General features: G+C 39.8%; 1 protein-coding gene across 4 annotated transcripts in view; it reads right to left on the minus strand.

Annotated features, from left to right (window-relative positions):
- Window positions 1–12,597, minus strand: part of DYNC1I1 (dynein cytoplasmic 1 intermediate chain 1) — a 336,617-nt gene that overhangs the window by 272,239 nt on the left and 51,781 nt on the right. For 2 of the 4 annotated variants that reach the window (XM_082398343.1, XM_082398344.1), the window contains exon 5: window positions 3,182–3,241. The exons of the other annotated variants lie outside the window; for them this stretch is intronic. In XM_082398343.1, the coding sequence (XP_082254469.1) occupies window positions 3,182–3,241 (60 nt within the window). The remainder of the gene's footprint in view (window positions 1–3,181; window positions 3,242–12,597) is intronic. 4 annotated transcript variants of the gene reach the window in all.

The following is a 12,597-nucleotide window of genomic DNA, read 5'->3' on the forward strand; positions in this document are numbered from 1 at the left end:
GATTAATCTCCAAAATATACAAGCAGCTCATGCAGCTCAATATCAAAAACACAAACAACCCAATCCAAAAATGTGCAGAAGACCTAAATAGACATTTCCCCAAAGAAGATATGCAGATTTCCAACAAACACATGAAAGAATACTCAACATCACTAATCATTAGAGAAATGCAAATCAAAACTACAATGAGGTATCACCTCACACTGGTCAGAATGGCCATCACCAAAAAATCTACAAACAATAAATGCTGGAGAGGGTGTGAAAAAAAGGGAACCCTCTTGCACTGTTGGTGGGAATGTAAATTGGTACAGCCACTATGGAGAACAGTATGGAGGTTCCTTAAAAAACGAAAAATAGAACTACCATATGACCCAGCAATCCCACTACTGGGCATATACCCTGAGAAAACCATAATTCAAAAAGAGTCATGTACCACAATGTTCACTGCAGCACTATTTACAGTAGCCAGGACATGGAAGCAACCTAAGTGTCCATCAACAGATGAATAGATAAAGAAGATGTGGCACATATATACAATGGAATATTACTCAGCCATAAAAAGAAACAAAATTGAGTTATTTGTAATGAGTTGGTTGGGCCTAGAGCCTGTCATACAGAGTGAAGTAAGTCAGAAAGAGAAAAACAAATACCGTATGGTAACACATATATATGGAATCTAAAAAAAAAAAAAAAGGTCCTGAAGAACCTAGGGGCAGGACAGGAATAAAGACGCAGACATAGAGAATGGACTTGAGGACATGGGAGGGGGGGAAGGGTAAGCTGGGACGAAGTGAGAGAGTGGCATGGACATATATACCCTACCAAATGTAAAACAGATAGCTAGTGGGAAGCAGCTGCATAGCAAAGGGAGATCAGCTCGTGCTTTGTGACTACCTAGAGGGGTGGGATAGGGAGGGTGGGAGGGAGACGCAAGAGGGAGGGGATATGAGGAGATATGTATACATATAGCTGATTCACTTTGTTATACAGCAGCAACTAACACAACAATGTAAAGCAGCTATACTCCAATAAAGATGTTAAAAAAAGAAAAAAAAGGGACTGGATAAACAAACTGTGGTATGTCCATACAATGAACTAGTCAGCAAAAATAAGGAATGAACTGCTGATACACACCTACATGAATGAATCTTGAAATAATTATTCTGAGTAAAAGAAGTCAGTCAAAAGAGTACCTACTGCATGATTTCATTTATATAACATTCTAGGAAATGTAAACTAATGGACAGTGACAGAAGGCAGATCCGTTGTTTGGGGGGTGGAGAGAAGCAGGAGCAAAGACGAAAAAGGCGCAGGAGAAAACTTTTGGGGATGATGAATATGCTTATTATCTTGATTGTGGTGATGATTTCATGAATGTGTATACATCAAAATTTATCAATTTGAATACGTTAAATGTGTGTCGTTCCTTTAATGTTAATCATACTTCAATTAAGCTGTTAAAAATATCAAGTGACAGAGCCAGTTAACCTCATACCAAAGAGGAAGAAGAGGAAATAAAGCTGTCACTAGAAAACTCTTGTTGCCTGAGGTAAACTTCATAAAAAAAACTTCACAGAAAAAAACTTATTAAAAAAACTGAGTTTTTGCCTGGAAAACAGATATAAATAGGAAAATTCCTAACTGTTCCACACCAGCAAGTGTAATTTACCAATGTCACAATCTGTCTAAAAAATCTGTTAATTTAAATGCATAAGGTAAAGTCTCTGCCAGTTATAGCCTCCTTTTTTTAGAAAAAAACACAATGAAATATTGAAGAACTACACTCTGAAGTTCTCCTAAATAGTAACATACTATGTATTCAGGGTTTTTCAGCTTGATTTAAGCCATATTTCTTGGTTATTTAAATAACACAAATGGAAATAAAACATACAATGAACTATATAACTAAATAGCCAAAAATTTAGTAGTGTTAAAAAAATAGTGTATCAGTTACCTGAAGTGTTAGGATATTTCCTTGGCTTAGCAGTGTTGTGAGTCTGCAGAGAACTTCTGCATACACAAAAGGACACAGGCAGATGGCATTTCACCTAACATACAGAGAGCCCTTCAACCTTGAACGCCTACAGTAGGCACTGACATTGATAGAAACCCACAGATACATGCCCAGGAATCTCGGAAATTCAAAATAAATAATAAATAAATAAACACCCACTTTGGGATTCATTAGGTTGTATTTAGAAAGAAAAAATAATAGCTTCACAAAATACCGTAATAAAATTTTTCACATACTGAGGTACCCAGTGGCGTGTTGGTAAATGTTCAATAACTGGCTTGAGGAAAAGGGAGCAAGCCCTGGTTTGCAGCATTTGCCAATTTTTGTGGTGTAAATACCCTCACCGTGGCTGGTTTCGAGCGGATCTGAATTCACCAAAGCAAGCTGGAAAGAGAAGCACACAGTCGGTGCTCCTGAGCTTGCGCACAGCTAGGACAAGCACCCCACTGGAAACATCTCAAGTGTGAATATAAGCTAACTCCAACCCTATAAGAGAAATAAACTAAGTTTCTAGGAAATGCCTGTGTGTTTTATTCTTTGTGGATGACTTTTCAATTCTGAAGCTACCTTTTAACATACATTTCCACTTGAAAAAAAATGATCTTTAGGATGCAGGAGACATTACCCATCATCAAATATTTGAGATTTCTTAATACTTAGGCATTCAACAAATCTGCTTTTTCTTTAACAGGAATCTTTATACATTCAAACTTGATTCAAATTAAATGCTAACTGTGAGTCCCCGAAGAAGTGAAAAGGAAAGGAAACAAACAAGATACAATATTTTCATACCGATTTTAGACAAGGATTAACTTCAGGTAACTTGTTAGTCAAGGGGAGGATGGTTAGGATCAAGTTAATAATCTCTGCCCTCACAGAACTTGCGTGCCCCACCTTGAAGCAGAGGCGCGGGGGATATGTTTGTAATTTTTGTTTTGGGGGAGGGCTATTTTGCAATAATAGGAATTAAAAGGGGAGATCAAAAGCCATCTTTGAGAAACTTTCTTCAAAGCATAACTTCATAAGGAAAACTAGCAGAAGGAAATAAACTTATCGAACTGGAAATTCAACAAAGAGGGAAAAAGCAAGAGCAACAACAGCTCCAGCATTTCAACACAACTGTAGCAATGAAATAATAAAAGGAGTAACAAAAGAGCAGACATATACCCAAGTTCTGAGTCTGACTGCAGCTGGAGCACTGAGGGGTCTGTGTCCCACTGCAGGGTCCTAATAGTGCAGCACAAAGGAAAAAAGAACACAGAGAATTAACAAAAGGGGAGGGAAACAAACCAAACCAAACCATGTCATTCATCAAGGCAATGGCATATACAATGTATACACAGAACAACTCCCCACTTTGTCACCCCGGCAACCCCCAGGAGCCAGGAAGACCCCGTGAATATCAAGTGACAAGAGCAAGTGAGGAACTGTCCTTTCCTTTGAACAACTGTTTGATACTGGAAGCTATGGCTGTTTTCATGGAAGGAAGCCCAGAGCTAAATGTTCAAATATTCATCCACTCACACACACCCTTTTTGCTTTTGTTTCATTCTACACTGGAGCCTGATTGATTTCAGCATGTAAACTGCTTCATGTATACCCCAGAGCCCAGTCACACCTGGGACCAACAAGCATCTCCCATGCAATGATGAGAATCAAATGCAAGGGTACGAATGGGCCACAGCAGGAGCATCTGGGGAAGTCTGGCCAGGTAGAACACGACTGCAGAACCAAGAGAATAACTGGCTTCCTCGGGTCAGTTACTGCAAATACAACACATTGGATTTCGAGGCTCATGGGTATTTTGTTGTTTTTTATTTATATATTACACCAAGATGGTGACCAGCAATAATATCATTTGTCTCTAAAGATGCCAGGGATATCTTACACCTTCTAAATATTTCACAAGAGATAGCACAAGGTATCAGTAGTTACCAAGGTTACCAACAGTTATCAATTTCCCTTGTTATTTCTCCATCACATAAAAGGAGATAAGTAGCTCTTCCACTCTGTGCACACAAGGACCTTTCTCAGGCAGGACCTTTAAATTCCCTGCACGTTAAGTAATTACAGGTGAGTCAGGCATAAAGGTACCTGGTAGACAACCGATGGACAGTAGGGACTTTGGGGTCAAGCATCTGAGACTCAAATCGTGCCTCTGGGACTTACCAGCTGTGTGACACTGGGCATGTTGCTTAAGTTCGCAACCCCTGCACCCTTTTACTTGCTGAGTGTGGCCCACAGACCAGGAGAATCAGCACCTCAGGGAGTTTGTTGGAAATGCCAAGACTCAGGTCTCACCCGGACTCACTGACTCCACACTACAGTTTAATAAGGCCCCAGGTGATGTGATTTGTGGGCACCTTGAAGTTTGAGAAGCCCTGCTCAGTTTCCTTGTCTGTAAGGGTTTACCATGACTTATGAGACAATTCATGACCTGGCTTGCAGCTATCTTCCCAATTTATCTCTAAGTGCTGCCCCCCTCCCTCACTGTGTCTTCCCTGATGTTCTTCCCCCAAAGAGCTGTGTGGCTCATGCCTTTGCTTGTTTCTGTCTTTTGGCTCAAATGTCACCTGCCCAAAGAGGCTTTCCTTCTCTCACCACCCTACCCCAAGCAACACTACCTTGTCACTCTTCATCCCGTTCTCTTATCCTGCTTTACTTTCTTCATAAAGTATCTTTACCTATGATTTTATTATACATCAGTTTATTTATGACTGTTTGTTGTTTAACTCTGGACTTAAGCCTCATAATGACAGGAGCAGCTGTATCTCTACATTATAGGGATACAGGCCTAGACCCACGCCTGGCATGCATGTTTATATAATACAGTATTAGTTGAATGAATGGATGGATGGATGGACTGTCTCTCTCTGGATTTCTATAGGGACTACATGCAACTATACCTATAAAATACAAAGTAATTATCTGATAAACAGTAGCTGCTCTTACTATACCACATCCACTATAACTATTCCCAATGTTTCTTTGAGTCAGTGCCCCACATATGTAAAGATCCCACCTAAGCTCCTCCTGCAGAAGTATCGGAATGCAGTTTCATAGCTTCCCTTATTAGTTCTGGTCGTGCCCTTGTCCTCTTACCTAAATGCACTGAAAGATGACAGCTAAAGTGAGAACACAAATTGGCCCTTGTTTCTTAGACCAGTGCTTCTCAAACTTTAATGCACAGATATCTGGGAACATTGTTAAAAATGCAGATTCTGATTTAGTAGGTCTGGGGTGGCCTGAGATTCTACATTTCTAACAGCTCCAAGGGGTGCAGATGCTGCTGGTCTGTGGACCACACTTCGAGTAGCAAGGTCTGGACTTAGATCAGTAGTTTTCAAATTCTCACATGGGTCAGAATAACCTGGAGGGACTGTTAAAATACAGATGCTGATCCTCTACCCCAGGAATTTTGGTTTCAGTAGCTCTGGGGTGGGGCCTGAGAATTTGTTTTTCTAACAAGTTCCCAGGTAATGCTAACAGCTGACCCTGGAACCACCTTTAGAGAATGACGGGGCTAGACTATTGCTTCCATTAGTCAGCAGGCAGAAAGCATCTCTGGTCCTCAAATACATCAGTACCTAAACCAGTGATTAACTCAAGACTGGCCTAAGGCCCAGGCCATTTTCAAACCAATTAAATCAGAATGTCTCAGGTGGGACTCAGGCATCTGGATTTTTTAAAACTCTCCAGGTGATTCTCATGTGCAGCCAGCGGTGAAAACTACTGCTCTGCACTCATTCTCTGTCCAAGGAAAGCAACTCTCCCTGGCTCTGCACGCTGATTCCATCACCTCCTTTCAAATCGGGGAAGTAACCGAATCCATTACAGTGATTCACCCTTGCTGTTCACGTATCGCTGGGGATCAAACCTTTTATCTTTATGGATATTTCTTTGGCTATAGACAGAGGAGCAGCCTCTGGCTCTGGATGACTGTGAGAAGCATTCCCTCATAAGGAATGCGTTCAGCTCCTTTGCCCTCAGGTTTCTGATGGGACAACTTTTATTGGCCTTTTTTTCGTTCCTCCTAGGCAGGTGAAGAATGTGGCAGCTCCCAGGTGGTCACAGCTATTCTGTTATTTATCCGACAGCTCACCTGAACTCACTGTATCCTTAAAGAAGTAAAAACGATGATTCTCTCAGAATCACTCACTTTAGAAGTCCACAGATTAGCAGTGTGGAGTTTGCATTTTACTCAGCCAGAACAACAAAGGAGGTCTATGGCACTAACCCACAACAGTCCTGCCCTCCACCCCAGTCACACATGTGTTACTCAGTAAAAGAAATCATAGTCATTGCCATTAACGAGCGGTGTGGTAAGGAGTCAAGCCGAGGGTGCTATCAAGTGTGCTAATTTTTTCTTCTCATTTTTCCCATTATTATCTGTGGAGTGGTCAGACTTACACAGAATGCACTTTTTCTTTGAAAAGGAACTTAAAGTCAGTACACTGAATAAACAATGTGTTTCCGAGGGTAGCCTAGGAATGTGTATTAAACGTTTGCTGAATTCCTTCTGTGCAAACTTGCAGAAAAACTTCCCTGTAGATAGCAGCACCTTGGAGAGGGCCTCACCTCAGCCTAGGGGTCTTGGCTTGTGTTCTGGGCTCAGCTCCACTGTGTGTCATCAGGAAAGTCTGCTGTCCTTAGCAAAAGGAGGGTGCAGGCCTAGAGGCCCTTTAGGGTTCTTTTCTGCCTGATATGTTAAAATGTCAGATGACTATTAAACTGCCTTTCTGCTTTCTCTTCTCCAGCTGGAATACTTTTCTTTAACCAACTCACATAGTTCTAACTTTTTAACCATCTTATCATCAACTTAGTGTATCACTGAAAGTACAATGATGGTTTCCCCACAGCTTCTTGGACAGTTTGAAATCTTGCCAGGTAGTTTATTTTTTAAATGAAAGAAGTAGTAAAATTGTAAGTAAATATATGTGAACTTAATATATTATCACAAAATATTTTCATATAGAAATCACCCTGTTTACTATAGTAATTAGTTCTAGTTATCAGTCCTCTCTGGAATGGACCAATCAATGCATGCAGGGACAGAATATTTTTATAAAAATATTCATTTAACTGTTCAATAAATTCCTATTAAGAGCCTAATATGTAAAGTACTGTGCTAGAGGATTAAAAGAACCCCTAAGGAAACTGCAACTCTTATGTGGAGATAAAACATATAAACAGTTTAGCAGAACAAGGCAGAAAGTAAAACAAGCCATGTAAGCACCACAGGTATGCTGTGGGACATGGGACTTGCACTTAAGAATCTTACATTTTAGTAAAGGAATGAGACCTGTGAATCTTTATACCTAATGATATGCATACTGATAATATATATAAGGAAAAAAGTAGTTCTAATCACTTGCCCAGGGCCTGGCAAAGTTTAAAGTTTCAACCAATGTTAGCTGAAAAAAATAAGTAAATGCCATAGGAAAGATCAATACTAATGATAGCTATAATTTCCTTTCAGTGAGTGTTTATTCTGTGCCAGCCAGCCAGGCACTGGACTATACTTTCATTATCCTTTGGAAGCCAGAGCAGGGAGACACCTTCCCTCTTGAAAAGATCAGAGATTCCATTCGACCTGGTTTTTGAAAGATGGAGCAGGATTGGGACATAACAAACTCATTTTTCATCAGTGCCTTGTTTATTTTAGGCAGCTGAGTTAGTCTACTAGTTCTAATAAGACTTCTAGATCTAGTAAGTTGTATTTTAGATGCCAATTTACCAATTTGTCATGAGAACAATAACTGCCAGGCAGAGCAATTATACAAGCCTGACAAAGTCTTCTCCCCTTGAAGACCAGCTTCCTGGGAAGCCAGACAACTTTAGCAGCATCTTTAGAATTAGAACAAGTGAAGCCGAACGTTTAACTATTACGGCTTCTCCCTGTCCTACGCCCGTGTCCACATTTTTCAGCAAGACTAGACATACCTCCCTCACTGCTGCCAGAGCCTCCATTTTCCCTAATTTCTTGGGATGACCAACAGAACCTGTTTTGATGAATGTAATCTTTCTTTAATTCTGTCAATTAGATTTTGTTCAGTGTTCCTGTCTGGGAAACCATCTTGGTTTTGCTTGCTTATTTTTAAGAGTTGTACTTGTCTGCTCTCATCAATTGTAGGTTGATTTCTTAGGTTAGCTCTCTGAGGGCCCAACGGAGGATGTCTTTCATATGGAACCTGCAATTTGCACAGATCCTGAATAACCCAATAATTCCTTACCTAATCTGGCATCATCATGGCTCTATGGTCCCATGGTTGGATAGGCAGTTCTGGACACACCGTTTAAGGTCACATTTACTAACTTTGTTTCAAAATTCTAGGTACAGAAGCTTCCCACACCATGGAAAATAATCATTCACCTATTTGATCCTAAACATGCCAAACAATGTAGGCTCTGGCATCTCATCTAAAAAGGCCTACCATGTAACAGTTAGTTTATAATTTGGGGAAAATTTGTTTTTCAATATTTCTTTAAAAAAAAAAAAGAATAAGCAAAATGCCAAAATTCTTCAAACTCGCAGTGACCTATTAAAAGACTAACAGAACTTTATATTTTAAACCTTTTAACAATTCATCACTATCCAGCTTCTTAATAAAATTCTCCCTACATTGGCCCAATTTTATTTGCTCAGTTTCAGTTTATTAGATAGAGGGAAGTGAAAATTCAAACAAAACAAACAAAACAAAACAATCCCTGGCCCTCTGCTGAAAGTATAACTTAGGAGTAAAAGACATGATGTCTGTTTTGTGTAACCTTGTTCTCTGATGAGTGGTTAATTTCTTCCTGTTCAGCAGCAGGTTAGTGGTTTCCATTCTTCTTTGCATCTTTTTTAGACTCCAGAGTAGACAGCCTTAATATTCTTCCCTTAAAGAATATCTTTGCTCTTACCTTTTTTTTGGTTTTGGTTATAAGAAAGAGATGTCTGATAAATACTTGGAAGGCAGTAGTAAAGAATTGTCATTTGTAATGCTAGTATTCAGTGCAGCTGAGGCACTCTCATATACTGCTGGTGGCATTTTAAATTAGTACAGTTCTTTGGGAAAGCAATATGCCAATATGGAGCAAGAATCATAAACACAGAATTACTCCAGGACTCGTTTCACTTCCAGGAACTCAGCCTACGGAAATAAAATAACACAAGCAATAATAACAAAAATGATGATGATAACAATGACCTCCAAATTATCAAATCCCAAGGCTAATTCTTCTTTCTCAGCCTTGACCTCTATGATTCTGGTGACTATTGGCTCCTTCATAGCATGTTATTTCTTTTAGTTTTCCTGACCCTAAAAATCTTGTTTCTTTTCCTCCTCTCTCACTGTAACTTTGGAAGGGTCCTTATTCTGTCCATCCCCGTAAAGACAGACATTCCCCAACCAGGGTTATTTCTTCTCCCCTCACCTCTATACTCTAACTGTAGGTGATCCCAAAAATGTCCACGTATCTTCAGCAAAAAGTAACCCCAACGTCCTCATCACCCTTGAACTCCAAGTCCCACCTTTTCACGTGCTTTTTGGACATATCCATCTGTAACACCAAAGCCATTTCACCTTTCCTTGTCTCATCTGTCTTTCCTTTCCTTCTCTATCGCCACAGTCCTCATTCAGACCTTCGGTCCTTTTTATCAGACCAATGGTTCCCCCAAACTCGTCTGCAAATCTTGAAAGCATTATAAAAATGCAGTGGCCCAGATCTCAACTCAGACCTGTGCCCTAGGTATCTGTGTTTTTAATAAGCTGCCAAGTAAATTCAATAGATAGCCACCAGATATGGAAGCCAGGAATCTGAACTATCTCCAAGGCCATACTTGCCCCCCAGACTCTGATCTCTTTTCATACTGCCTCCTTCACATGCATTCTACACCTCATACTCTTCCTTCCTCCACCATTTTCCTTTGTTTTTGCCTCTCCCATTATCTGGAATGTCCTTTCTCCCACCTCTACTTGTCCAAAGCATAGGCACTATTTAAGGCCCAGCTCAAATGCCTTGCTCTCTAAACATATTTGTCCTCAATAACCTCATTCACAAATAACTTGTCTCTCTATGGGACAATAACGGAGAAATGCCTGCACCTCTTATTTCAGTTCTCTTTGCCAACCTACAACCCACTTGACTTCAATAGGAGCCCTGCATCACGCTTTAAGGCCAAGTCTGAAGATGGTCTAAAGGATGTAATAAGCACTGTTACAAAGCCCAGAGGCCTCAGCATGAAGACAAACACACTGTTAGTCCTACCCTACCTTTTTGCCCTGATCCCAGTAATTGGACTTCTGCCTTGTTTCTATGAGAAATCCTTGCCTTGTACCTCAGTCCTCTAACCACTGCCAATGGTTCCCCTTGAGTAAAGTCCACCTTCCAGCAACTAGCCCAGCAATCTTGAACTACCTTGCTATTACCTGGGTCCTTATCTCTCCACTCATCCTGCACCCATCCTATTGTTTTTTGCAAGCTGTGCAAGCGTGCACACGCATGCACACAAACACACACATCAATAAACATTTACCAAGTACCTAATATGTGTCAAGACTCTAGGTAAGGTAGTAATGAATCAAAAGCACTTGTCTCACAAGAATATACAAGTTAATTGTAGATGATCTGGGAATAACGCTTTATGACATTATTGCTCATCTCTATGAGTACAAATATTTAAGAGCTGTAACTACATAGAAACATTTCCTTAGATGGCTTCAAATTAAATATGTCAATTTACTGGAAGTGGGATCTTTAGAAGTAAGAAGAATTCCTCCATCTTTGTATTCCTTGCAGGTCTAGCATTTATTGTGTGTCGTACAATAAATTCTCAACTATTTATTGAATGAATGTGATGAATGAATGAACAAATGAATGGTCTTTACCTGCCTTTTCTGCAGATGGGTGTGAATTGTGAGGGCAAGCTGATTCCCAAAGAAACAGTTTTTATTTTCTTTATTAAAAAATGAGAGAATAAATCAGGGCATGTCTGCCTAACTCCCTTCATCTCTACCAAGCCACTTACACAGAACTCAGTCTTGTATGGCATGATGTCACCACATGGTGCCAGGAGAATTTTCAGGCTCACTTCCCCACTGAAGAAGGACAGCCTATCTTGAAAATGCTGACCTCAGTGCATGAATGGATAAAGAAGCTGTGGTATGCACACATATATATAATGAAATATTATTCAACCATAAAAAATGAGGAAATCCTACTGTTTGTGACAACATGGATGGACCTTGAAGACATTATGGTAATTGAAATAAGTCAGACAGAAAAAGACAAAACTGTATAATCTCAGTGATATGTGGAATCCAAGAAAACCAAACAAACTCATAGAAAAAGAGATCACACTTGTGGTTACTAGAGGCAAAGGGTGGGGGAGCGGGAATTAGATGAAGGGGGTCAAAAGGTACAAACTTCCAGTTATAAGGTAAATAAGTACGAGGGCTGTAACATACAACGTGATGATTAAAGCTAACACTGCTGTATGATATACAGGAAAGTTGCTAAGACAGTAAATCCTAAGAGTTCTCATTGCAAGGTGAAAATGCTTTTTCTTTTTTCTTTTTTTCTTTCTTTTCTTTTTATTGTATCCATATGAGAAGATGGGTGTTAGCTGAACCTATCGTGCTAATCATTACACAATACATGTAGATCAAACCATCATGCTGTGCACCTTAAACAGTGATGTATGTCAATCTTTTTTACATAAAACTGAAAAGAATGCTGATCATAATGCTAGTTTGTGCTGAGAATGAAAAGAAGTCCAGCTACCTTCTCTACCAGTTGAACTTAGCAACTTTTGTTAGTCCCTGAAGCAACCACCTTGGAGCTCAAATTTTCATCTTCTTCTTTTCTCTTTAAGGTGGAGAGACCTCTCGAGGGCAGAATACCGAGCTCCTCTGAGTCACAGTTTTTCTGGACTCTTGTTCACATGTCTCCTCTGTCAAACAAATCACTAGTCACTCATCAGATAAAGAAAACAGTTTGGGCCGATGTGAGCATAGTGCCAAACAGAAAATCTCCAGTCAATGTCATCCCCAAATTCTTTTTCTAAGAGCCATTTCCAAAAGTAATACAGTGAATAATGACATTTTAAAATCCATCACATCACTCAATCTGTCAGAATCATTAACGTGATGTCAATTAATTAAGAATGACATTTAAATAATGAGTTAATGTTTTACTTCCCAGCCTCAATGATTTCCTTACTTTGGTCTGGCAATGACAATGATAAAGATTTTTTCCAGTGTCAGGAGTGAAATTGGAACAGTGCAATACACACTTATACCAGGCTCTTTTTAAAAAGTCTCTTTCTTCATTTACTGTGTGAGAATCTTCCCTCTGTTGGCTAAAGCCCTAACATGGAGCTCTGATACGGGCCACACTAAGCCATACAGGGAGTCCATCTGAGCTGGGTTCAAAAAGAAATGCAAGACTTCCCATCACAGAGCAAGGATGTGTTTTCCCCAGATCTTACACAGAGGACCTGCTGTCAAGCAAGCAGTCTCTCTAGAAGAAATCTCAGCAACCCCTTGCTAAAAATAGATGTTTACCCTATAACTATAACCATATGGGTATATACAGGACTC

Source organism: Balaenoptera borealis (genome assembly GCF_965194805.1).
Source record: "Balaenoptera borealis genome assembly, chromosome: 7".
Lineage (NCBI taxonomy): Eukaryota > Metazoa > Chordata > Mammalia > Artiodactyla > Balaenopteridae > Balaenoptera > Balaenoptera borealis.